The 24,530-nt window shown below is 40.0% G+C and overlaps 1 protein-coding gene across 1 annotated transcript in view; it reads left to right on the top strand.

The window, feature by feature from the left end:
• LOC111151376 (methyltransferase like 16) overlaps positions 1-24,530 on the top strand; it is a 78,409-nt gene that overhangs the window by 32,434 nt on the left and 21,445 nt on the right. The window contains exons 4-6 of the mRNA XM_022509360.1: positions 1,896-2,036; positions 4,376-4,491; positions 7,293-7,435. Coding sequence (XP_022365068.1) covers positions 1,896-2,036; positions 4,376-4,491; positions 7,293-7,435 — 400 coding nt within the window. The remainder of the gene's footprint in view (positions 1-1,895; positions 2,037-4,375; positions 4,492-7,292; positions 7,436-24,530) is intronic.

Below are 24,530 nucleotides of genomic sequence, written 5' to 3' on the forward strand. Positions count from 1 at the left end.
AGGTCATTTACCTGTATTTATTACCCTGGAGGTACCTGATCTGTGGGCAGTGGAAGGAGAGTGTTTTTTCTTTTTTGCTCTTTGCTTTTAAATGAATTGAAGTATGAAAAGAAAGGCAGTTGTGTGAGAATCAAGGGCCTGGTATCCGGTCCAGATATTTTTTCCTCCAGAGCTTCTTCCTTAACTCTGAATGACTTTGGCTTACCAGAATGGCAAGCAGGGACTAAATAATTGTGGCCTCTGAGAGGTGCTTGAGTTCCCTTTACCACCCGTTCCTTCACTGCCTCATATATCCCCAAGGAGGTGTTTGCCCAGTAGCCTCAGAGCCAGGATGCTATAAGTAAACATGATGGGAAGTATAACAATCACAGTGACTGTCAGAGGGCTGTCACTGCCCTGTCTCTTATCAGCCTGTTCAGAATTCTTTTTTTTTTTTTTTTTAGATTTTATTTATTTATTTGTCAGAGAGAGAGAGGGAGAGAGAGCGAGCACAGGCAGACAGAATGGCAGGCAGAGGCAGAGGGAGAAGCAGGCTCCCCGACGAGCAAGGATCCCGATGCGGGACTCGATCCCAGGACGCTGGGATCATGACCTGAGCCGAAGGCAGCCGCTTAACCAACTGAGCCACCCAGGCATCCCCTGTTCAGAATTCTTAATGAAGAAGCAGTATGATAACCCCCGGTTTCCTTTGGGTGAGGAGTATGTATCTCTAGCCCTCATCTCTTCTTGCCAAATCCTTAGAAGACTAGAATGGCACCAAGATGTGGTATGGGAAGGCAGGCCTGGAGTGGCTGGTAGGTGCTGACTACCACAGGCCTTTAGGAGAATCACGCTTTTCTTCTTTCAAATATGTGCTTTGGATCTTAATTGGCCAAGATTAGTCAGTGGTCATAAAAGTAGTTATTTGTGGTTAGTATATAGTCCAGTCCATGGTTGGGGGATCTACATACAAATAGGACCAAACTCTAGTTGTCAAAGAGTGATTTTTGCCTGGAACATTTGCCTTCGACTGTCTCCCTTGAAACTATGGTGGGGCAAGCCAGTGATTGATGTTTTGGATCTAGAGCAGATGTCTTTCCATGTCATCACATCTAAGAAATGATCCTCTCTTTAGTTGTTTTTGTTGTTGTTGTTGTTGTTTTTAATTTAGTTTAGTTTTGTTTTGAACTTCTGATTTCCTTCAAGTAACAGCTTATAGATATGTGGGGATATGTGGGCGAATTGGTCATTTAAATAATCCTAACAATTTTATACCCTTTATTTTTTTCTGCTTTTGGGGAATGGGATATACATTGACCTATTTTAAGCTTTGATTTCAATTTAAGAAGATTGAGTTTGTGTGAGATTTTAAAATGAAAATTTTTTTTTTTTTTTAAAGATTTTATTTATTTATTTGACAGACAGAGATCACAAGTAGGCAGAGAGGCAGGCAGGGAGAGAGGGAAGCAGGCTCCCCGCTGAGCAGAGCCCGATGTGGGGCTCGATCCCAGGACCCTGAGACCACGACCCGAGCAGAAGGCAGAGGCTTAACCCACTGAGCCACCCAGGCGCCCCTAAAATGAAAAATTTTCTGAAGTAAATTAACTTGTTTTGATAATTTTTGGTTAATTAGTCCTGTAGTCCTTAATCACCAGGTAGTTATGCACACTTCATTTTACATACAACATACAAAAGAAGAAGATAGCAAAGTTTTTGTCCTCTAAGAAATTTGAATCCAGTTAGGAGGTAAGACTGCCATACCTGAAATGATTAGAGAACCCAGCAGCTGTAGTATGTATGTAATCAGGTACCAGCTGAGGTTTAAAGAATTCTAAGAAGGAAGAATGGTGTTTGGCTTGTTCTTCTCACGTCTCCCTCTGGTGTGGGTAACATGTTTTATATTTTTGTTTTACTAGGTACTGGGGCATCCTGCATCTATCCTTTACTTGGAACAACCTTAAATGGCTGGTATTTCCTTGCAACAGAAGTAGATGACATGTGCTTCAACTATGCAAAGAAAAATGTGGAACAGAATAATTTATCTGATCTTATAAAAGGTTAGCTCTACAGAATAAATATCCCTTTCAAGCAGTGTTTATTAACCTGTCGTTACAATTGAATACATTTCCTTTTTTGCTTTAATATACAGACTTTGGTAATTTAAAAAAATATGGCACATTGTGGAAGGAAAAATAAAATAATATAAAACAGAGGAGGAGGCAAACCATAAGAGACTCCTCTAACAATTTAAAACAAACTGAGGGTTGCTGGGGGGGGAGTTCGGTGGGGGATGGGCTAAATGGGTGATGGGGATTAAGGAGGGCACTGGATATTATGAGCACTGGGTGTTACATGTAAGTGTGATGAATCATTAAATTCTACTCCCGAAACTAATACTACACTTACATGTTAGTTCTAACTTGAATTTAAGTAAAATCTTGGAAGAAAGAAAATAAATGAAACAAGTAGAACAGAAAAAAAAAATAAGCTACACTCTGGGGTTTGTAGCTTAACTCAGAAGGAAATATGGTTGGTAAATACAGACACTCCTCATAATTTGTGAATTCTTTATTTGTGAATTTGCCTGCTTGGGGTTATGTTTAACCCCAAAATCAATACTTGAGGTACTTTTATGGTCATTTATAGGCATGTACAGAGTGGCAAAAAATTTGAGTCCTCCAACACACATGTTCCCAGCTGTTAAATTGAACAAGGTGATGCTCCTCTGCCCTTTTGTTTTAGCTCTCTATTGTAAACAAGTGTCCTTGTCATAGTCTATTTAATGTCACTTTTTTTTTTTTTTAAGGATTTTATTTATTTATTCAACATTAGACAGACATCACAAGTAGGCAGAGAGGCAGGCAGAGAGAGAGGAAGGGAAGGAGTCTCCCCACTGAGCAGAGAGCCCGATGCGGGGCTTGATCCCAGAACCCTGGGATCATGACCTGAGCCAAAGGCAGAGGCTTTAACGCCACCCAGGTGCCCCAAATGTCACTTTATTTTTGCATTTTTGTGCTTTTTCTTGATGATTTTGCTGTTTAAAATGGCCCCTACACATACTGTTTAAGTGCTATCTAGTAGGTGTTCCTTCAAAATATGAAGAATGTGACGAACCTTACAGGAAAAATACATGTGTTAGATAAGCTTCATTCAGACATGATCTAGTGTTGTGGGCCATCATTTCAGTATTAATGAATCAGCGGTGTATATTAAATGAAGTGTCATAAATAAATAAATAGAAATACACCTAAAGTAAAATTATATATTGATCAGTTGTGGAGAATGTTTGACCAGAGGCTGACAGTTACCTAACCTTACCATTTCTCTTAGGAGCCATTGGTTCCAATTCAGTGTTCATGGTGACTTTACAGAACATAACTACCACAAATAATGGAAATCAACTGTATATGAAGTAACCTAGTCACCAAGATTTTATTTTTTGTAATTTTAGAGAGAGAGAGAGAGAGAGCATGAGTGGAGGGAGGGGCAGAGGGAGAGGGAGAGAAGCTGACTCCCTGCTGAGTGGGGAACTAGTGTGGGGCTCATTCTCCCTACCCTGGAATCATGACCTGAGCTGAATCCAAGTCGGATGCCACCCAGGTGCTCTGTCACCAAGATTTTAAAAGGGAAACCCTGCTGTTGATTAAAGTATACCATCTTTTTTATTTCAGTACATGGAACTATGCCACAGTCAAGTCCCCTTAGTGACTAGTTACTTTTAATTTTGTGCTTACTGTATATTTGAAGAGCTGTTCATTTTTTCTTTTTTTTAATTAAAGAGAATTGATGTCTCTTTATGGAAGAACTAGGCTTCTCTTACTAGTGTTAAGCATATCATTATAAGGGGAGATGCTAACATTGTTAATGTGTTTTTCAGTTGTCCATTTCTGTGTTAAAAATTACTCCAAAATCTAGCAACTTTAAACAAGTAATTATCTCATAGATTGTGTGGGCTGATAGATAGCCTACTTGGGTGGTTCTGGTTCAGTTTGATGATTCTGCAGTCTTCTGAGGGATTGACTGGAGATAGAGATTTGCTTCCAGAATAGTTCATATAACTTGGCCATTGGTCAGAAGCTTGAGTCATTCACATGGATCTCTCCTCTAGGCTACTTGAGCAACCTTACAGTGTCAGCTGGCTTCTCTTAGTGCAAGTAATTAATGAAATAGGGTAAAGAAGAAGCCACTCTTCTTTTATGACCTAGGTCAGAAGTGACATCCTTTCACTTCATATTCTGTCTGTTCAGTAAAAGTGAGTCACTGAGTACAGCCTGTATTCAAGGAGAGGGAAATTAAACTCCAACTATTGAATAATTAGTGTCACAGAATCTGTGGTCATACTTGAAAACTACCACAGCATTAATAGTAGTTAACAGTTCCTGTTTTTTTCTCCTAGTGGTAAAAGTACCACAGAAGACACTCTTGATGGATGCTCTTAAAGAAGAATCTGAGATAATCTATGATTTTTGCATGTGCAACCCTCCCTTTTTTGCCAATCAGTTGGAAGCCAAGGTAAAGTACCTTCTGCTTTAAGACAAATGACTGTTTATGGGGGCGCCTGGGGCCCAGTCGGTTAAACCTCTGTCTTCGGCTCAGGTCATGATCCCAGGGTCCTGGGATCGAGCCACACATCAGGCTCCCTGCTCAGCAAGGAACCTGCTTCTCCTTCTCCCTCTGCTGTTCCCCCTGCATATTCTCTTTCTCAAATAAATAAACAAAATCTTTTAAAAAAAGAGAGAGATAATTGACTAAGTTGTTGATGTTTGCAAAGATAAGAGCAAAGAATAACCTTTATTTTGGAAGCTACATCAGGATGCTTCTGGTATCAAGCACCTGAGGACTCAGTTCAGATTGACTTAATAAAGGAAGTTTATTGGCTTAAATATCTGAGAAATCCAGCAGCAGTGTAGTTTATGTATATATGAAGACACATACCTAAAAGTACCCGTGCCATAAGTGTAAATTGGATTTAACAAAGTGAGTCCTCCTGTGGAACCAGAATCCAGATGAAGAAATACATTCCTTTTTGTTTCAGTTTTATTGAGATATAAGTCACATGCCGTACAATTCACCCACTTAAAGGGTAGAATTTAATTATTTTTAGTATATTCACAGAGTTGTGCAACTATCATCACAATCCATTTTAGAACATTTTCATCGCTCCCCTTCCCGGCCCGCATCCCCATTAGCAGTTACTCTGTTTCCCATAGCTCCTAAAGTCCTAGGTAAGCACCAGTCTACTTTCTGTCTTTATGGATTTGCCTGTTTGGACATTTCATGTAAGTGGAATCATACAATATGTGGTCTTTTTTTTACTAAGGTTCATCCATGTTGTAGCATGTATCAGTACTTAGTTTCTTTTTATTGCCAGATAATATGCCATTGTATGGAAATACCACATTTTCTTATCCATTCATTCATTGATGGATGTTTGGGTTACTTTACTTTTTGGCTATTATGAATAATGCTAATGAGAGCATTTATATACAGATGTTTGTGTAGACATGCCTCCCTGGTATATACCTAGGAGTGGAATTACTGGGTCAAATGGTCACTCTGTTTAGTTGTTTGAGGAACTGCCAGACTGTTTTCCAAAGTGGGTGCACCATTTTTCATTCCACTGGCAGCATTGTGTGAGGGTTCCAGTTTACAGTTTCTCCACATGCTTGTCAACACTTGTTATTATATGTTGCCTTGATTATAGCCATCCTAGTGGGTCTGAAGTGGTATCTCATCTTGGTTTTGATGTTTATTTTTCTGATGGTTAATTATATTGGACATCTTTTTATGTGCTTATTGGCAATTTTTATCTTCTTTTGAGAAATCCTTTACCCATTTAAAAATTGGATTATTTTTCTTCAAACATTTTCTCCTTTTTTTTTTTTTAATTTATTTATTTGCGAGAGAGTGTGAGAGCGAGAGCACAAGCATGGGGGGTTGTGGGGGGGGCGTCGGTTAGAAGGAGAGGGAGAAGAGGGAGAAGAAGGCTCCCTGCTGAATAGGAAGCCTGACTCAGGGCTCAATCCCAGGACCCTGGGATCGTGACCTGGTCTGAAGGCAGGTGCTTAACCCACTGACTCACCCAGACACCTCATCTTTTCACTTTCTTGCTGTCCTTTGCAGCCTAAAAAATTTCAAGGAGTACAATTTCTCTAAGAAACCATTGCCTAGGGTGCCTGGGTGGCTCAGTGGGTTAAGCCTCTGCCTTGGGCTCAGGTCATGATCTCAGGGTCCTGGGATCGAGGCCCGCGTCGGGCTCTCTGCTCAGCAGGGAGCCTGCTTTCTCCTCTTTCTCTATGCCTGCCTCTCTGCATACTTGTGATCTCTCTCTCTCTCTGTTTCAAATAAATAAAAATAAAATCTTAAAAAAAAAAAAAGAAAAAGAAACCATTGCCTAGGGGCGCCTGGGTGGCTCAGTGGGTTAAAGCCTCTGCCTTCAGCTTAGGTCATGATCCCAGGGTCCTGGGATCGAGCCCCGCATCGGTCTCTCTGCTCAATAGGGAGCCTGCTTCTGCCTCTCTGCCTACTTGTGGTCTCTCTCTCTGTCAAATAAATAAATAAAATCTTAAAAAAAAAAAAAAAAAAGAAACCATTGCCTAATTCAAGGTCATAAAGATTTATTCCTGTGTTTTTGAAAATTTTATGATTTTAGCTTTTTTTTTTTTTTTAAGATTTTTATTTATTTGACAGACAGATCACAAGTAGGCAGAGAGGCAGGCAGAGAGAGAGGGGGAAGCGGGCTCCCTGCTGAGCAGAGAGCCCGACGTGGGGCTCGATCCCAGGACCCTGGGATCATGACCTGAGCTGAAGTCAGGCTTTAACCTACTGAGCCACCCAGGCGCCCCTGATTTTAGCTTTTTTATCTAGATCTTTGCTCTATTTTAGTTAATTTTTTAATATGATTTGAGGTAGGAGGGGATTAAGTATTTAATTTTAAAAAGTGAAACCTTAAGAGTACTAGAAGAAAACATAAGTAAATATTTATATAATCTTCGGGTACAATATTTTCTGTGCATAATACCAAGACAAAACATTAAAAAATGACATATTAGGTTACATAAAAAAGGTAAAGTTTTTATATGTTAAATCACAAAGATGGAAGGTGAAAAGGATCTTGGGGAAGAATATTAGTAGGAATGCAGTTGCTTAAAATGTAATATTGCAATGGCTATATGATTTTTAAATCCTAGATTTAGCATAATATTTGGAAACTAAATTTACATCTAAGCATTCTTACTTAGAACTAGATTACAGTCAAAGCCTTGGTCTTATGGTGTACAAATTTTTCACCAAATGTCGTTGTTTTTGTGCAGGGAGTAAACTCTCGAAATCCCCGGAGACCTCCACCTAGTTCCGTAAATACAGGAGGTATCACAGAAATCATGGCAGAAGGAGGTGAATTAGAGTTTGTTAAAAGGATCATCCATGACAGTTTACAACTTAAAAAAAGATTAAGGTAAGTTAGTTATTACAACACGGGACTGTTTTCTCCCTGTGTAATTCTAAAAGAAACCATGTCACTTAGAGGAAATGTAATCATAGTAGTCTGAAGAATAAACAGATAAAAATGGAAAAGGTTGCAGATTCCACAGGCTGTAAAGACCCTGTTTCTGAGGATGCTCCTACGCTATTAATTGATTTGTGTTTCTTGTACTCCTGGACAGAAAGGAGGAAAATACTGTATGATCGTATTGCTCCCATTGGCATGGTACCATGGTGGAACAAAACTGATTCAAATATGGTTTTTTTTTTTTTTTTTAAAGATTTTATTTATTTGACAGAGATCATAAGTAGGCAGAGAGGCAGGCAGAGAGAGGAGGAAGCAGGCTCCCCGCTGAGCAGAGAGCCCGATATGGGGCTCAATCCCAGGACCCTGGGATCATGACCTGAGCCGAAGGCAGAGGCTTTAACCCACTGAGCCACCCAGGTGCCCCCAAATATTTTTTTTTTTTTAAGATTTTATTTATTTATTTGACAGACAGAGATTACAAGTAGGCAGAGAGGCAGGCAGAGAGGCAGGCAGAGAGAGAGGAGGAAGCAGGCTCCCTGCTGAGCAGAGAGCCCGATGTGGGGCTCAATCCCAGGACTCTGAGATCATGACCTGAGCCGAAGGCAGAGGCTTCAACCCACTGAGCCACCCAGGCGCCCCCCAAATATGGTTTTTGATTAGAAAACAGATGGCTTCAGATCTGTCCCATCGACCAGAATAAATTTGTTACCTAGTCCTTGATGCAACTTATGTTCTTGGAATTAGTTTCCCAAACAATGACAGATGTGAGGACATTGAGCTGTCAAGAACTTAATGAAGGGAAACTGAGATCACTAACCAGTTCCAGAGGAGAGTTAAGGCTATTCCTTTTTAAAAGCTAATTATTTCGGACAACACACCTGTCATTAAGCAGCATTAGGTACTTGAAAAGTGCTATTTGTCATGCTTGACTTCTCACCCTGCCAAGTGTTGTTGAAATGATGGATAATGTGATAGTTGAAAGGTAAAAGGGTTTTTAACCCTAGGATTGTTTTGGGACATAGAGAAGATTTTTTAAAACTGTAATAAAATAACATGAAATTTATAGTTTTCACATAAAATTATATATTTTATTTTATTTTTTTTAAAGATTTTATTTATTTGACAGAGATCACAAGTAGACGAAGAGGCAGGCAGAGAGAGAGAGAGAGAGGGAAGCAGGCTCCCCCCGCTGAGCAAAGAGCCCGGTGCGAGACTCGATCCCAGGATCCTGAGATCATGACCTGAGCCGAAGGCAGCGGCCCAACCCACTGAGCCACCCAGTCGCCCCAAAATTATACATTTTAAAGTATACAGTTTAGTAGTGTTAAGTACATTAGTATTGTTAGGCACCTAATCTCCAGAACTCTTCCTTATAAAACTTAAACTCTACACATTAAACAGCAATCCCTCATTCCTCCCTTTCACCCCAATGTCTGGCAAAAACCATTCTGTGTGTCTCTGAATTTGATTATTCTAGGGACTTTTTATAGTGTTTGACCTTTGTGACTGGGTTCTTTCAGTTAGCATAGTGTCCTCGGTGTTCATCCTTGTTATAGCATGCATCACAATTTCCTTCCTTTCTAAGGTTGAATAATAATATTCCATTGTATCTGTATACCACATTGTGTTTATTCATCTATCTATTGATGGATATTTGGGTTGCCTTCCCCTTTTGTCTGTTGTGAATAATGTTGCTGTGAACACAGGTGTGCAAATATATCAGATAAGACCCTAAATTTCTGTTCTTTCATGTATAAACCCAGTGAAATTGCCAGATAAAGAAGACTTCTTCTTTTCTTTTGAATTTTTATGTGTTTAAAGCTGCTTATTTTACTTAAAGGCCAATTCCAAGGCAATGAATATCCTAATTTGTTAAATGTCAGTTTGTACATTTGTGGAAAGCAGCTGGATTATTGGGTGGTCTGCCTTTCAGAAGATTTACACATTGTTGAAGCCAAAGGTTAATAAATTTCTGCTTTATATTGATTTCTTTAAAGACTTATGAGGGTATGAAGAAGAAAGTGACTTAAGTTACACTTAGCATCAAGAAGAGTTTGAATAATTAAAAAAGCTTAAAGGAGGTAACAAAGCACTGAAACTGAAAAGAGGTAACCAGGGCCATGTGGCTACTTCAGAATCTGCTATTGGCTTTTGAGGGTACTGGACCCGACCAGGAAAATAGGGAATGTTGCTTTCAGGAGGCTTTTAACCAGTAAATTTCTTTTCTTTTCTTTCTTTCTTTTTTTTTTTTTTTTAAGATTTTATTTATTTATTTGTCAGAGAGAGGGAGAGCACAAGCAGGCAGAGCAGCAGGCAGAGGCAGAGAGAGAAGCAGGCTCCCCACTGAGCAAGGAGCCCGATGCGGGACTCGATCGCAGGACCCCGGGATCATGACCTGAGCTGAAGGCAGCGGCTTAACCAACTGAGCCACCCAGGCGCCCATTTTCTTTTTTTTTTTTTAAGATTTTATTTATTTATTTGTCAGAGAGAGAGAGTTGCTTTCAGGAGGCTTTTAACCAGTAAATTTCTTTTCTTTTCTTTTCTTTTTTTTTTAAGATTTTATTTATTTATTTGTCAGAGAGAGAGAGAGAGCGAGCACAGGTAGACAGAGTGGCAAGCTGAGGCAGAGGGAGAAGCAGGCTCCCTGCCGAGCAGAGAGTCCAATGTGGGACTCAATCCCAGGATGCTGGGATCATGACTTGAGCTGAAGGCAGCCGCTTAACCAACTGAGCCACCCAGGTGACCCTTCTTTTCTTTTTTTTGAGATTTTATTTGTGTGTTTGATAGAGATTTCAAGTAGGCAGGAGAGGTAGGTGAGGTCGAAGGTGGGAAGTAGTTTCCCTGCTGACCAGAGAGCCCGATAATGGGGCTCGATCCCAGGACTCTGGGATCATGACCTGAGCCGAAGGGAGAGGCTTTAACACACTGAGCCACCCAGGCGCCTCTAACCAGTAAATTTCTGTTATTTCTGAAGTCCCATTCAAACTATAAACGGATGTTTTATTTTTATTTTTTTAGCGAGGGGTTGTGGGGCAGGAGAGGGAGAGAGAGAATCTTAAGCAGGCTCCACACCCAGCATGGAGCCCTGATGCAGGGCTTAGTCTCACAACCCTGAGATCATGACCTGAGCAGAAATCAAGAGTCAGTCATGGGGCACCTGGGTGGCTCAGTGGGTTAGAGCCTCTACCTTTGGCTCAGGTGATGATCTTAGGGTCTTGGGATCGAACCCCGAGTCGGGCTCTCTGCTCAGCAGGAAGCCTGCTTCCCCTTCTCTCTCCACCTGCCTCTCTGCCTACTTGTGAGCTCTCTCTCTGTCAAATAAATAAATAAAACCTTTAAGGGGCGCCTGGGTGGCTCAGTGGGTTAAAGCCTTTGCCTTCGGCTCAGGTCATGATCCCAGGGTCCTGGGATTGAGCCCCATATCGGGCTCTCTGCTCTGCAGGGAACCTGCTTTCCTCTCTCTCTCTGCCTGCCTCTCTGCCTACTTGTGATCTCTGTCTGTCAAATTAAAAAAAATAAAATAAATAAATAAATAAATAAAATCTTTAAAAAAAAAAGAGTCAGATGCTTAACCCACTAAGCCACCTATGCACCCCAGGAACACTATTCTGAAGGAGAGAAATTGATCTGTATGTTCCAAGTCTGCCTATACCTAGCTCAGTGGCAGCCGCCAAATTGAATGAAAGGTACATATTTGCTAGGAAGGATATATTGCTAGGGCCCATCATATGACTGGAGAGTTGAGCATTTTGAGCTTGGTATTGTAGATGGAAAACACTGTCCATTTATGATTTATTTAAAAATAGGGTTCAGCAGTCTTGTCTGTGCTGTTAGGACTCAGCCAGATTGAGAGAGAGAAGAAGGAAGATAAGAGGAAGAGAAGAAATTAACTTGCTTTTATTGAAAAGAGAATAAAGCAATGTTTTTTTGAGAGTATTTCTTACATTGTTTACAGTTTCACATTTGTTCCATGTTGATTTTCATTAGTACATAGTACCAGTTCATGTCCTCTTACATATTTTTATAGTTGATATAATGTTTATATAAACTTGCAACTCTCAAATTTTAGAATGCTGTGAAAATACTTGCAGCCGTACTTTGGAGATAATGTGGGTTTAGTTCTAGACCACAGCAATGAAGTGAATATTGCAATATGAAGCAAATCAGATGAATTGCTTGGTTTCCCGGTGCATATATTATATGCGCATCCATTTATATCCTAGTCTAGTACTTGTGCAGTAGCATTATATCTTAAAAAATATACATACCTTTATTTAAAAACACTGTATTGTTAAAAAATGCTGACTCTCATCTGAGCTTTCAGTGAGTTGTAAGCTCTCTGCTGGTGGGGGAATCTTGTCTCAGTGTTGATGGCTGCTCACTGGTGGTACCTGAAGATTGGAGTGGCTGTGGCAGTTTCTTTAAGTAAGACGACAGTGAAGATTGCTGCGTTGACTCCTTTTACGCCATTTCTCTGTATCATGTCATGGTGTTTGATAACATTCCACTCACAGCAGAATTTCTTTCGAAATTGGAGTCAATTATCTGAAACCCAGCTGCCCCTTCTATACGAAGTTTATGTAATATTCTAAATCCTTTCTCATTATTTCAACAGTCTTCATAGCATTTTCACCAGAAATAGATTCTAGCTCAAGAAACCACTTTCTTTGCTCATCCACAAGAGGCATCTCCTCATCCATTCAGGTTTTATCACGAGATTGTAGCAACTGAGTCACGTCTTCACGTTCTACTTCTAATTCTGGTTCTCTTGCTATTTCCACCACATCTGTGGTTTCTTCCTCCACTAACGTCTTAAATCCCCAAAAGTCATACATGCAGGATGGAATCAGCTTTATTTCTAAACTTTTGGTAATGTTGTTATTTTGACTTCTTCCTGTGAATCCCAGACATTCTTAATGGCACTAGAATGCTGAATCCTTTCTAGAAGGTATTCAGATAGTATACTTTGTCCAAATCCATGAGAAGAATCACTGTCTGTGGCAGCTAGAGCGTTATGAAAGGTGTTTCTTAAATACAAGATTTGAAAGTCAAAATTACTGCTTGACCCATGTGTTGCAGAGTCGATGTTGTGTTAGCAGGCATGAAAACAACATTTATCTCATTGGGGTCTCCATCAGGGCTCTTGGGTGATAAGGTGCATTGTCACTGAGTAGTAATATTTTGGAAGGAATCTTTTTCTGAGCACTAGATCTCAGCTTTAGGCTTAAAATATTCAGTAAACTGGGGAGGGTATGTGCTATGGTGAGTGCTGTGAAGTGTGTAAACCTGGCGATTCACAGACCTGTACCCCTGGGGATAAAAATATATTATATGTTTATAAAAAATAAAATTAAAAAAAAAAGAAGAAATAGATAACAATAAAAAAAATATTCAGTAAACTATGTTGTAAACATTGTGTTGTCACCCAGGCTTTGTTCCATTTATGGAGCTCAAGCAGGGTAAATTTAGCATAATTCTTTTTTTTTCTTTAAGGATTTTATTTATTTATTTGATAGAGAGATCACAAGTAGGCAGAGAGGCAGGCAGAGAGAGAGAGAGATAGAGAGAGAAGAGGAAGCAGGCTCCCCGTTGAGCAGAGAGCCTGACTCGGAGCTCAATCCCAGGACCCTGGGATCATGACCCGATCCGAAGGCAGATGCTTTAACCCACTGAGCCACCCAGGTGCCCCAAATTTAGCATAATTCTTACGGGCCCTATGATTTTTCTGACTTTTCAGAAGAGTGAGCATTGTCTTCCGTTTAAATCACCAGCTGCGTTGGCCCCTAACAAGAGAATCATCCTATCCTTTGAAGCTCTCTAGCTATGAAAGCCCTAGATGACAGCTTGTTTCAGTATAAGATTGTTTCATCTACATGAAAAATCTGTTGTTTAATGGAGTCACCTTCCTTAGTGATCTGAGCTAGATCTTCAGGAGAACTTGCTGCGGCTTCTGCATCAGCACTTGCTTTTTTATGTTATAAAGATAGCTTCTCTCATTATTTTTTTTCTTAAGATTTTATTTATTTGACAGACAGAGATCACAAGTAGGCAGAGAGGCAGGCAGAAAGAAAGGAGGAACCAGGCTCCTCGCTGAGCAGAAAGTCCGATGCAGGGCTCGATCCCAGGACCTGGGATCATGACCTGAGCTGAAGGCAGACACTTAACTGGCTGAGCCACCCAGGCACCCCATGATAGCTTCTCTCCTTAAAACCTTGTGAATGGGGGCGCCTGGGTGGCTCAGTGGGTTAAGGCCTCTGCCTTCGGCTCGGGTCATGATCTCAGAGTCCTGGGATCAAGCCCCACATCGGGCTTTCTGCTCTGCGGGGAGCCTGCTTCCTCCTCTCTCTCTCTCTCTCTCTCTCTCTCTCTCTGCCTGCCTCTCTGCCTATTTGTAATCTCTGTCTGTCAAATAAATAAATAAAATCTGAAAAAAAAACAAAAAAACAAAAACCTTGTGAATGAACCTCTGCTAGCTTCAAGCTTTTCTTCTGCAGCTTCCTCACCTTTCTCAACTTTGAATAGAATTGAAGAGAAATGGGGCCTAGCTCTGGATTAGCCTTGGTTTAAGAGAATGTTGCAGCTGGTGTTACCGTCTATCCAAACCACTAAAACTTTCTCTATATCAGCAATAAAACCATTTTCCTTTCTTATAATTCATGTGTCCACTGGGGTAGCACTTCTAATTTCCTTCACAAACTTTCTTTGTATTCATAAGTTGGCTAACAGTCACAAGAGGCCTAAGTTTTGGCCTGTCTTGGCAAGTGAGAGACGTGAACCCTCCTTTCACTTGAACACTTAGAGGCCATTGTAGGGTTGTTAATTGCCCTAATTTCAATACAGTAGTGTCTCAGGGAATAAGGAAGAGAGGGAAAGAAAAGTCGGAACAGCTGGTTGGTAGGGCAGTCAGAATACACACAGCAGGGGTGCCTCGGTGGCGGTTCAGTCTGTTGGGCGTCTGCCTTCAGATTGGGCTACGATATCAGGGTCCTGGGATCAAGCCTCAAATGGGGTTCCCTGCTTAGTAAGGAGCCTGCTTCTCCTTCCCCTCCCCCTGCTTGTGCTCTCTCTCTCTCTCTCTCTCAAATAAACAAATAAAATCTTAAAAAACATACACACACATAACATTCATTGATCAAGTTCATCATCTTACATAGGTGTGATTCATGACACCCGAAATAATTACAATAGTACCTTTACAGGTCATCATAACAAATACTATACTAATGAAAAAGTTTGAAATACTGGGAGAATTACCAAAGTGTGACGCAGAGACACAAAGTGAGTAACGGCTATTGGAAAAATGGTGTTAGTAGAGTTGCTCGTAGCAGGATTGCCACAAATTTCAGTATGTTAAAAAAAAAAAAATCTGTAAAGTGCAATAAAAGAAGGCAAAATAAAATGAGGTATGCTTATATTTTGAAGCTCTGAATAAGAGACTAAAAACAAGTATTTTAACCCTACCATCTGTTGCTTATCCCTCTAGATTTTTTTTTCTTATTATTACTGAAAAAGTGTAAGAACTAAGCAGAATTTGTAATGTGGGGTGAAATCAGTTAAATTTGTTGGACTGATCTCAGTGATGGCACTTGGGATGCCTTTTCTCCCACCTAAGTGACACTTAACAGCACCTGCAGTATTTTTTTTTTTTTTTAAGATTTTATTTATTTATTTATTTATTTGTCAGAGAGAGAGAGAGAGAGAGAGAGAGAGCGCGCGCGCGCAAAACAAGGCAGAGTGGCAGGCAGGGATGTTTGTCATCCTGCCGTTCATGTTTTGTGCCTGTGACTTGAGCTTACTTCATAGCATTTTCTTCTCTCTCTCTCTCTCTCTCTCTCTCTCTCTTTATTTATTTATTTATTTATTTATTTATTTATTTATTTATTACTTACTTGACAGAGAGAGATAGGGCACAAGTAGGCAGAACAGCAGGCAGAAGGAGAGGAAGAAACAGACTTCCCACCGAGCAGAGAGCCTGATGCGGGGCTCAATCCCAGGACCCCAGGACCATGACCTGAGCTGAAGGCAGATGCTCAACTGACTGAGCCGCCCAGGCGCCCCAGCATTTTCTTTTTTAGAGGCTAATTCACCGAAGCTTCTAAATAGATCAGCAGATGGGGCACCCGGGTGGCTCCATGGGTTAAAGCCTCTGCCTTTGGCTTGGTTCGTGATCCTGGGGTCCTGGGATTGAGCCCCGAGTCGGGCTGGGCTCTCTGCTCAGTGGGGAGTCTGCTTCCTCTTTCTCTCTCTCTCTCTGTCAAATAAATAAATAAAATCTTAAAAAAAAATAGATTAGCAGTCTTGGTCATACTCCTCATGGTCTGAATTCCAGTCTTGTCATTGGTTACTAGGTCTGTAGCTGATGTCCTTTATTACAGTTATTTTATGATTTTTCCAGGAACCAGAGATCTGTATCTGGAAAAGTTCTAACTTAATACAGATTTCACCATTTTTCCTCTTTTTGCTTTTTCCTTTCTGATCCCTACTCCTCTACCAGATGGTAGATATTACTTGGGTTTGTATATACTGTACATATTTGGTGATGGGCAATAAATTGAATAATCTGTGCCTTTTGAATGTGATTCTTGGACTTAAATTTTGTTTTCTTATCAGTAAAATGGGATTATAATAGCTACTTCATAATAGTTACCTCACACCTCATCGGGTGGTAGGAATTCAGTAGATTTACATGCTGTGTTCCGTGTGTTGAAAGGATGTTAGAAGTACTTTGTTATTTTAATAAAGAGCTCCCCTTCTCCTCCTGTTTATTTTTTTATTTTTAAGATTTTATTTATTTATTTGAGGGAGAGGACTAGCATGGGTTGAGGGAGAGGGAGAAGCAGGCTCCCTGCCGAGCAGGGAACCCACTGCAGGGCTCCATGCCAGGATCCCAGGTTCACGACCTGAGCCAAAGGCGAACACTTAACCAACTGAGCCACCCAGGCATCCCTCCCCTTTTCTTTTTTTAAAGTAGGTGCTAGTAGAGTTATGGGGTACTATAAGTAGTACTTTCAGGGAATAATTATAGATTTTATAACTGAGCTTTTAATCATTTCTTCAGTGGAAAGGCTCCATTTTACTATAAACTTTGACTTGTCTTTATAAAAGGGTAAGCCACTTGATTTTTCTTGTCTATGAGGTTGGGATAATACCTCTTACAGTTGTTCAGAAATGAAGAGAAATTACATAATTTTTCTTTCCTTCTTTTAAAAAAGATTGATTAGTCAGGTCGCCTGGGTGGCTCAGTGGGTTGAGCCTCTGCCTTTGGCTCAGGTCATGATCTCAGGGTCCTGGGATCGAGTTCCACATTGGGCTCTCTGCTCGGCGGGGAGACTGCTTGCCCCCTTCTCTCTCTCTGCCTTCCTCTCTGCCAACTTGTGATCTCTCTGTGTCGAATAAAAAAAAAAAAAAAAATCTTAAAAAAAAAAAGATTGATTGGTTGATTGATTTTAGAGAGTGTGCACGAGTAGTGGGAGGGACGAAGGGAGAGAGACAATGTCTCAAGCAGACTCTCTGCTGAATATGGAGCCCGACATGGGGCTCAGTCTCACAACCCCAAGATCATGACCTGAGCCGAAACCAAGAGTTGGACACTCAGTTGACTGAGCCACCCAGAGGCCTCTAAAATTTTAATCTCTTAAAATAATCACACTTAAAGAAAATTAGAAAACGGAGAAAACATTGGTCTTAGCACATTGACACAACTGTTAGCTTATTTTGGGTGCATTTCCTGCCAGTTTCCCCTTTTTTCATTCGTACGGTTGTAATCATGAATAGCAGTAGTTTTGTGTTCTGCTTTTGTTTTTAATTTCACTTTTTTAATTCCTTTGTTTCCTTGTGGTTAATGGTATGTTCATAGCAGTAATTTTAAAGATTTTTATTTATTTATTTGACAGACAGATCACAAGTAGTCAGAGAGGCAGGCAGAGAGAGAGAGGAGGAGGCAGGCTTCCCACTGAGCAGAGAGCCCGATGTAGGGCTCGATCCCAGGACCCTGAGACCATGACCCGAGCCTAAGGCAGAGGCTTTAACCCACTGAGCCATCCAGGTGCCCCCATAGCAGTAATTTTAAACAGCTTGGCAACAGTCCATAATTAAGTAATTCCTTATTATTGGGCATTACATTCTTTTTTTTTTCATTGTCTCGTTTGTTACTAAACTGCCACAGATAAATCTAATGAGGCTATTGTTGTGGATGGCTATCTTTGACCTCTGGTTTCATCTTTGATTGGGACCAACCCAGGGTTGCAAATCAATAAAAGTGTTTTTTGGTTGTCATTAGAAAGAAATGCACCCCTTGCTCCAGTGAACCAGCTCACCACACAGATATAGAAGGTAGAAATGTTTTGGGGAATAGATAGTATACGAGCCTCTTCTCCAGGTAGAAGAGCTTTTTTCTCAATTTAAACCTAAAAGAGTATTTCTTTCTTTTTCTTTAAAAGATTTTTATTTATTTATTTATTTATTTATTTGACAGAGATCATAAGTAGGCAGAGAGGCAGGCAGAGAGAGAGGAGGAAGCAGGCTCCCCGCTGAGCAGAGAGCCTGATGTGGGGCTCAATCCCAGGACCCTGGGATCATGACCTGAGCCAAAGGCAGAGGCTTTAACCCACTGAGCCACCCAAGCGCCCCTAAAAGAGTATTTCTTTTCTTTTCTTTCTTTTTTTTTATTTGACAGAGAGAGATCACAAGTAGGCAGAGAGGCAGACAGATAGAGGGGGAAGTGACTCCCTGCTGAACAGAGAGCCCAATGTGGGGCTCGATCCCAGGACCCTGGGACCATGACCTGAGCTGAAGGCAGAGGCTTTAACCCACTGAGCCACCCAAGCGCCCCTAAAAGAGTATTTCTTAATTGTGAGGTGCACAGGAGGCAGACGGGGGTTTTGATTGTTTTCTTCCCACTAAAGTAGGATGATGAAAATGAGTAGCTTGAAGGATGAGGGGCTACTTTAGTGGTTTTTTTTTTTTTTTTTAAGTAATTAGGTTATGTACTTTTCATCACCTTAATTTAGGTATCATAGTTTAATTCCCTTTCAAGTTTGAAGTGGCAGAGCATCATTGATTGGTGACTGCTGTGAAGTCTTATGGAGAAAAGGTTGAATCTGGTTGCTTATGCCATGACAAGCTATCTGTATCAGTTTTTATGGCATATCCACCTATAGTAGGTAGTCACTGGTTATTTCTACTTTAAATGGTCAAAAAAGAGAGTTGTTACAATAAAAAGGACATGTATTTTTAGTTCATCAGGCAATTACAAAAAAGAATACCCAGGGGTGCCTGTGTGGCTCAGTTGGGTAAGTGTCTACCTTTGACTCAGGTCATGGTCTCAGCATCCTGGCATCAACCCCACATCAAGCCCTGTGTTGGGCTCCATGCTCGGTGGGGAGTCTGCTTCTCCCTATCCCTCTGCCCATCCCCACGCTAATGCACTCCCTCAAATAAATAAATAAAATGTTTAAAAATTTTTAAATAAAAAGGAATGCCAAAGAATGAAAAGTGTTGGCCCCACTGCCTTGAAGAATCTTCTTACAGTGTTTCTTGTAAAAATGTGTGAATAATTAAAACTACTTTTTTTTTTTTTTTAAAGATTTTATTTATTTATTTGACAGAGAGAGATCACAGTACACAGAGGCAGGCAGAGAGAGAGAGAGGGAAGCAGGCTCCCTGCTGAGCAGAGAGTATTTCTTAATTGTGAGGTGCACAGGAGGCAGACGGGGGTTTTGATTGTTTTCTTCCCACTAAAGTAGGATGATGAAAATGAGTAGCTTGAAGGATGAGGGGCTACTTTAGTGGTTTTTTTTTTTTTTTTTAAGTAATTAGGTTATGTACTTTTCATCACCTTAATTTAGGTATCATAGTTTAATTCCCTTTCAAGTTTGAAGTGGCAGAGCATCATTGATTGGTGACTGCTGTGAAGTCTTATGGAGAAAAGGTTGAATCTGGTTGCTTATGCCATGACAAGCTATCTGTATCAGTTTTTATGGCATATCCACCTATAGTAGGTAGTCACTGGTTATTTCTACTTTAAATGGTCAAAAAAGAGAGTTGTTACAATAAAAAGGACATGTATTTTTAGTTCATCAGGCAATTACAAAAAAGAATACCCAGGGGTGCCTGTGTGGCTCAGTTGGGTAAGTGTCTACCTTTGACTCAGGTCATGGTCTCAGCATCCTGGCATCAACCCCACATCAAGCCCTGTGTTGGGCTCCATGCTCGGTGGGGAGTCTGCTTCTCCCTATCCCTCTGCCCATCCCCACGCTAATGCACTCCCTCAAATAAATAAATAAAATGTTTAAAAATTTTTAAATAAAAAGGAATGCCAAAGAATGAAAAGTGTTGGCCCCACTGCCTTGAAGAATCTTCTTACAGTGTTTCTTGTAAAAATGTGTGAATAATTAAAACTACTTTTTTTTTTTTTTTAAAGATTTTATTTATTTATTTGACAGAGAGAGATCACAGTACACAGAGGCAGGCAGAGAGAGAGAGAGGGAAGCAGGCTCCCTGCTGAGCAGAGAGCCCGATGCGGGACTCGATCCCAGGATCCTGAGATCATGACCTGAGCCGAAGGCAGCAGCTTAACCCACTGAGCCACCCAGGTGCCCCCATTAAAACTACTTTTTAAGACAAAGATAGAGGCATGCCTGGGTGGCTCAGTCATTAAGCATTTGCTTTTGGCTCAAGTCATGATCCCAGGTCCTGGGATTGAGCCCCACAGGCCCCTTGCTCAGCAGGGAGCCTGCTTCTCCCTTTGCCTGCTGCTCTCCCTGCTTGTGCTCATACTTTCATTCTCTCTTTCTGACAAATAAAAATCTTAGAAAAAAAAGAAAAACATAGAATAAACTTTTTTTTTTTTTAAAGCTGCATAGATTTATATAAGCCACCCAGGCGCCCAGCCCTCTCTTCTTTATGCTCAGCGTGTATAGCTTCACCGTAACTCTGAGGAAACTTAAGACAAACCAACTTGGAGGGGTTTTGTAAACTATTTCTTCAGAAATATAAAGGTCATGAAAGTTTAAAAAAAAAAAAAAAAAAGGCTTAGTGAGGAACTGTTCCAGATTGAAGGAGACTAAAGAGATTTGACACATAAATGAAATGGAGGATCTTAGATTGGATCTTGCATCAGGGGAGAAAATTGCCGTGAAGGACATTATTGGAGTAATTGGTGAAATTTGAAAATGGACTGTATTCTCGATAATAAATGGTACTTTGTGAGTGTTACATTTTCTCTATTTGGTAATTGTTCTGTGGTTATGAAGGAGAATGTCCTTGTTTTTAGAATGTACATGCCAAAATATTTAGGGTGAAAGGAGCATGCATGATGTCTGTAGCTAAGTCTCACATGGTTTTAAAAAAAACACAGTGGGCCACCTGGGTGGCTCAGTTGTTGAGCATCTGCCTTCGGCTCAGGTCATGATCCCAGAGTCCTGGGATCGAGAGCCCCATATCGGGCTCTCTGCTCCTCGGGGAGCCTGCTTCTCCCTCTCCCCCCACCCCCACCACCTGCCACTCGCCTGCTTGTGCTCTATCAAATAAATCTTCAAAACAAAACAAAACAAAACACAGAGCAAACAAATGGAGGAAACTGTTGATTGATGAATCTGGGTGAAGAGTATACTGGAATCATTTGTGCTAATCTTGTAACTCTTCTGTACACTTGAAATTATTTCAAAATAATTTTTCTTGAAAGCTGCTGTCTCAGAGGAATTACTAAATGCTGTAATGAGTAGAGTGCTACTTTCATCATTAAAATAGTATAATGGGTTCAGAGTCTCCCGGGTAACTAGATCTTCCTTTTGTTCATTTTTTTTCTACTTGCATTTTGATTAGTTGTCACAAGATGCCTGTTGAGAGTAGCTTGGACCTAATGGGTAGGCATTTTTTGAAGTGAAGTCAACTCAATTTTAATACACCCTGTTACTTCTGCTTTTCCTGTAAGAAATATAAATGCTGCAGAAAAGTTACTGATGAGATTAAATCTTAAAAGATTCACAATGCAGTATTCAGCTTACAACAAGGGTTAAAAGAAATGTGAACTTTCCCAAGCTATTATTAACTACCAAGGACATACTTAACTGTTAGAAAACTTACTTATATAAATACTTTCTTTCATCTCCTGAGGAAATGTATACTATCTTTCTTTTGTCTCTGTTTTGGGCTATTTCTTGGTTTCTAGTGATTCTGATCTAGTCTGTTCAGGAATGCTGACTTTATTTTATTTTTTTTAAAGATTTTTTACTTTATTTTGTCAGAGAGAGAGAGAAAGAGAGAGAGCGAGAGCACACAGGCAGAATGGCAGGCAGAGGCAGAGAGAGAGGCAGGCTTCCCGCCAAGCAAGGAGCCCGATGTGGGACTCGATCCCAGGACGCTGAGATCATGACCTGAGCCGAAGGCAGCTGCTCAACCAACTGAGCCACCCAGGCGTCCCAGGAATGCTGATTTTAAAGGAGAGGTGTTAACCTGTTTTATACTGTTACTGTGTGAACACTAATTGCTCTTAATTTCTTCTTTCTTCCTTGTTCCTATTATACCAAAGGCTTTGAATTCCTGGTTAATGATTTCTCTGTTAATATACTCTCGTCTTAAAGGGAGCGTATTGTTTTTGTCCCAGGCATTTTAAAACCACCAAATGAAATTGATTATGCTCTAAGTAAAATTACCCAGGGTTGTTTAAAGTAGTTTAGATAAAACAGTTATTTGTGACTAAACAAAAATAGGGGCAGTCACCTGCTTGAATCCACAAACAATGAAAACAAATATTGGTTAGTGCAAACTCTTTCTGTAGCAATATGCTAGTATTTCTCATACTTGTATAAACAATGAGATTTTTATTTATATTACTTAATGTGTTAAGTTGGAACCATATGAAACTGCCAGTGTATTTACAGTACAAAACCAGACACAAAAATATTCTGTTTGAGTGCATTTATGTAAGTCTGGAACAGGCAAAACTGTTAAGACAGAATGACCAGTGGTCACTAGAGGCCGGGGTAGGGGGAGGAAAGTGCTGCAGGGCACTGGGAAAATTTTTAGGGTGTTGTAAATGTTCTCTATCTTGATTGTGGAAGTGGTAATGTACACATTTGTCAAAACTCAATGAATTATATACTTAAAATTAGAGAATTTTACTATATATGCTATATCTTGATAAAACTGGTGTAAATATAAAAATTCATGTTCCTTGTATCTTTGCTGTCATTCATTTATACATATATATTTAATATATAAGCATACATAATCAAATACATTGTTGGTATTGTTATCTTTAACAAACTGTTACCTGTTAATTAAGAATTTTTAAAGTTTTGAAACAATATTTTTTGAAAAATAATGAAAAAAAAAAGTGTTTTGGGGCTCCTGGGTGGCCCAGCCAGTTTAGTGTCTGCCTTAGCTCAGGTCATAATCCTAAGATTCTGGGATCAAGCCCCGCTCAGCAGAGAGTCTGCTTCTACCCCTGCCCCTCTCCCTCATGCTCATGTGTGCTCTCTTTCTTGCTCTCTCAAGTAAATAAATAAATTAAATACATAGTTTTTAAAAAATCTTTTTTTGAAAAAATAAAAAGTTTTTATTTTTTTTTTACCTTCACTTATTTCTTCTCCCTTGTTCTTCATTTTTTTTTTATTAACACATAATATATTATTTGTTTTAGAGGTACAGATCTGTGATTCATCAGTCTTAACACATTTCACAGCACTCACCATAGCACATACCCTCCCTACTGTCCTTCACCCAGCCACCCCATCCCTCCACCCCCCACTCCATTCCAGCAATCCTCAGTTTGTTTCCTGAGATTGAGTCTCTTATGGTTTGTCTCCCTCTATGGGTTCATCTTTTGTTTTTTCCTCCCTTCCCCTATGATCCTTTGTCTTGTTTCTCAAATTTCCTCATATTAGTGAGATCATATAATTGTCTTTCTCTGATTGACTTATTTTGCTTAGCATAATACCCTCTAGTTCCATCCATGTTGTTGCAAATGGCAAGATTTCGTTTTTCTTTTCTTTCTTTCTTTTTTTTTTTTTTTTTTTTTTTTTCTTTTTTTTTTTTTTTTTTTTGGTAAAGGTCTAAGTTTCTTACCCGGTACCACTTTCCTTCTTGTAAGGTCTTGTAAATATCAAGAGAAGTTCTCTAGAGAAGGAGCTGGCAGCAAATTACTTCAGTTTCTGTTTGAGGATATCTTATTTTGCCTTGAAGGACAGTTTTGCAGGGTATAGAATTCTAGGTTGGTTGGTTTTTTTCCCTCTTAACATTTTAAACATTTCACTCCACTCTATTCTTACTTGCATTTTTTTTTTTAAGATTTTATTTATTTGTCAGAGAGAGAGAATGAACAAGCAGGGGGAGCAGCAGGCAGAGGAAGAAGCAGACTCCCCACTGAGCAAGGAGCTGATGTGGGACTTGATCCCGGGAGCCTGGGATCATGACCTGATCCAAAGGCAGATGCTTAACTGATTGAGCCACCCAGGAGCCCCATGGTTTCTTAAGAGAAATTTGATGTAATTCTTTACTTTGTTCCTCTATAAATGATGTAGCTTTTCCCCTCTGACTTCTTTAGGATTGTTTATCTTTGATTTTTCCATATTTTGAAAATCATGTGCCTTAGGTATAATTTTTTTTTTCTTTTGGCATTTTGCCTGCTCAGTGATCTCTTAGCTTCCTGAATTTGTGATTTGGTGTCTGACATTAATTTGAGGGAAATTCTCAGTCATTATTGTTTCAGATATTTTTTCTGTGCCTTTCTTTTCCTTTTGGTATTCCAGTCACACATATTTTACACCTTTTGTAGTTGTCCCACAGTTCCTGGATATTGTATTCCGGTTTTTTTGTTGCTGTTTTTTATTTTCCTGTGCCTTTTTTCTTTGCATTTCACTTTTGGCAGTTTCTATTGAGATATCCTCAGTCTCAGAGATTCTTTTCAAAGAATTCTCTTTTCAAAGATTCTCTTCAAAAACTGTGTCCGGTCTCCTGAATGAGCCCATCAAAAGCATTATTTCTTGGGGCGCCTGGGTGGCTCAGTGGGTTAAAGCCTCTGCCTTCGGCTCAGGTCATG

The sequence above is a fragment of the Enhydra lutris genome, unplaced genomic scaffold, assembly GCF_002288905.1.
Source record: "Enhydra lutris kenyoni isolate GAN:26980312 unplaced genomic scaffold, ASM228890v2 scaffoldscaffold26, whole genome shotgun sequence".
NCBI classification, from domain to species: domain Eukaryota; kingdom Metazoa; phylum Chordata; class Mammalia; order Carnivora; family Mustelidae; genus Enhydra; species Enhydra lutris.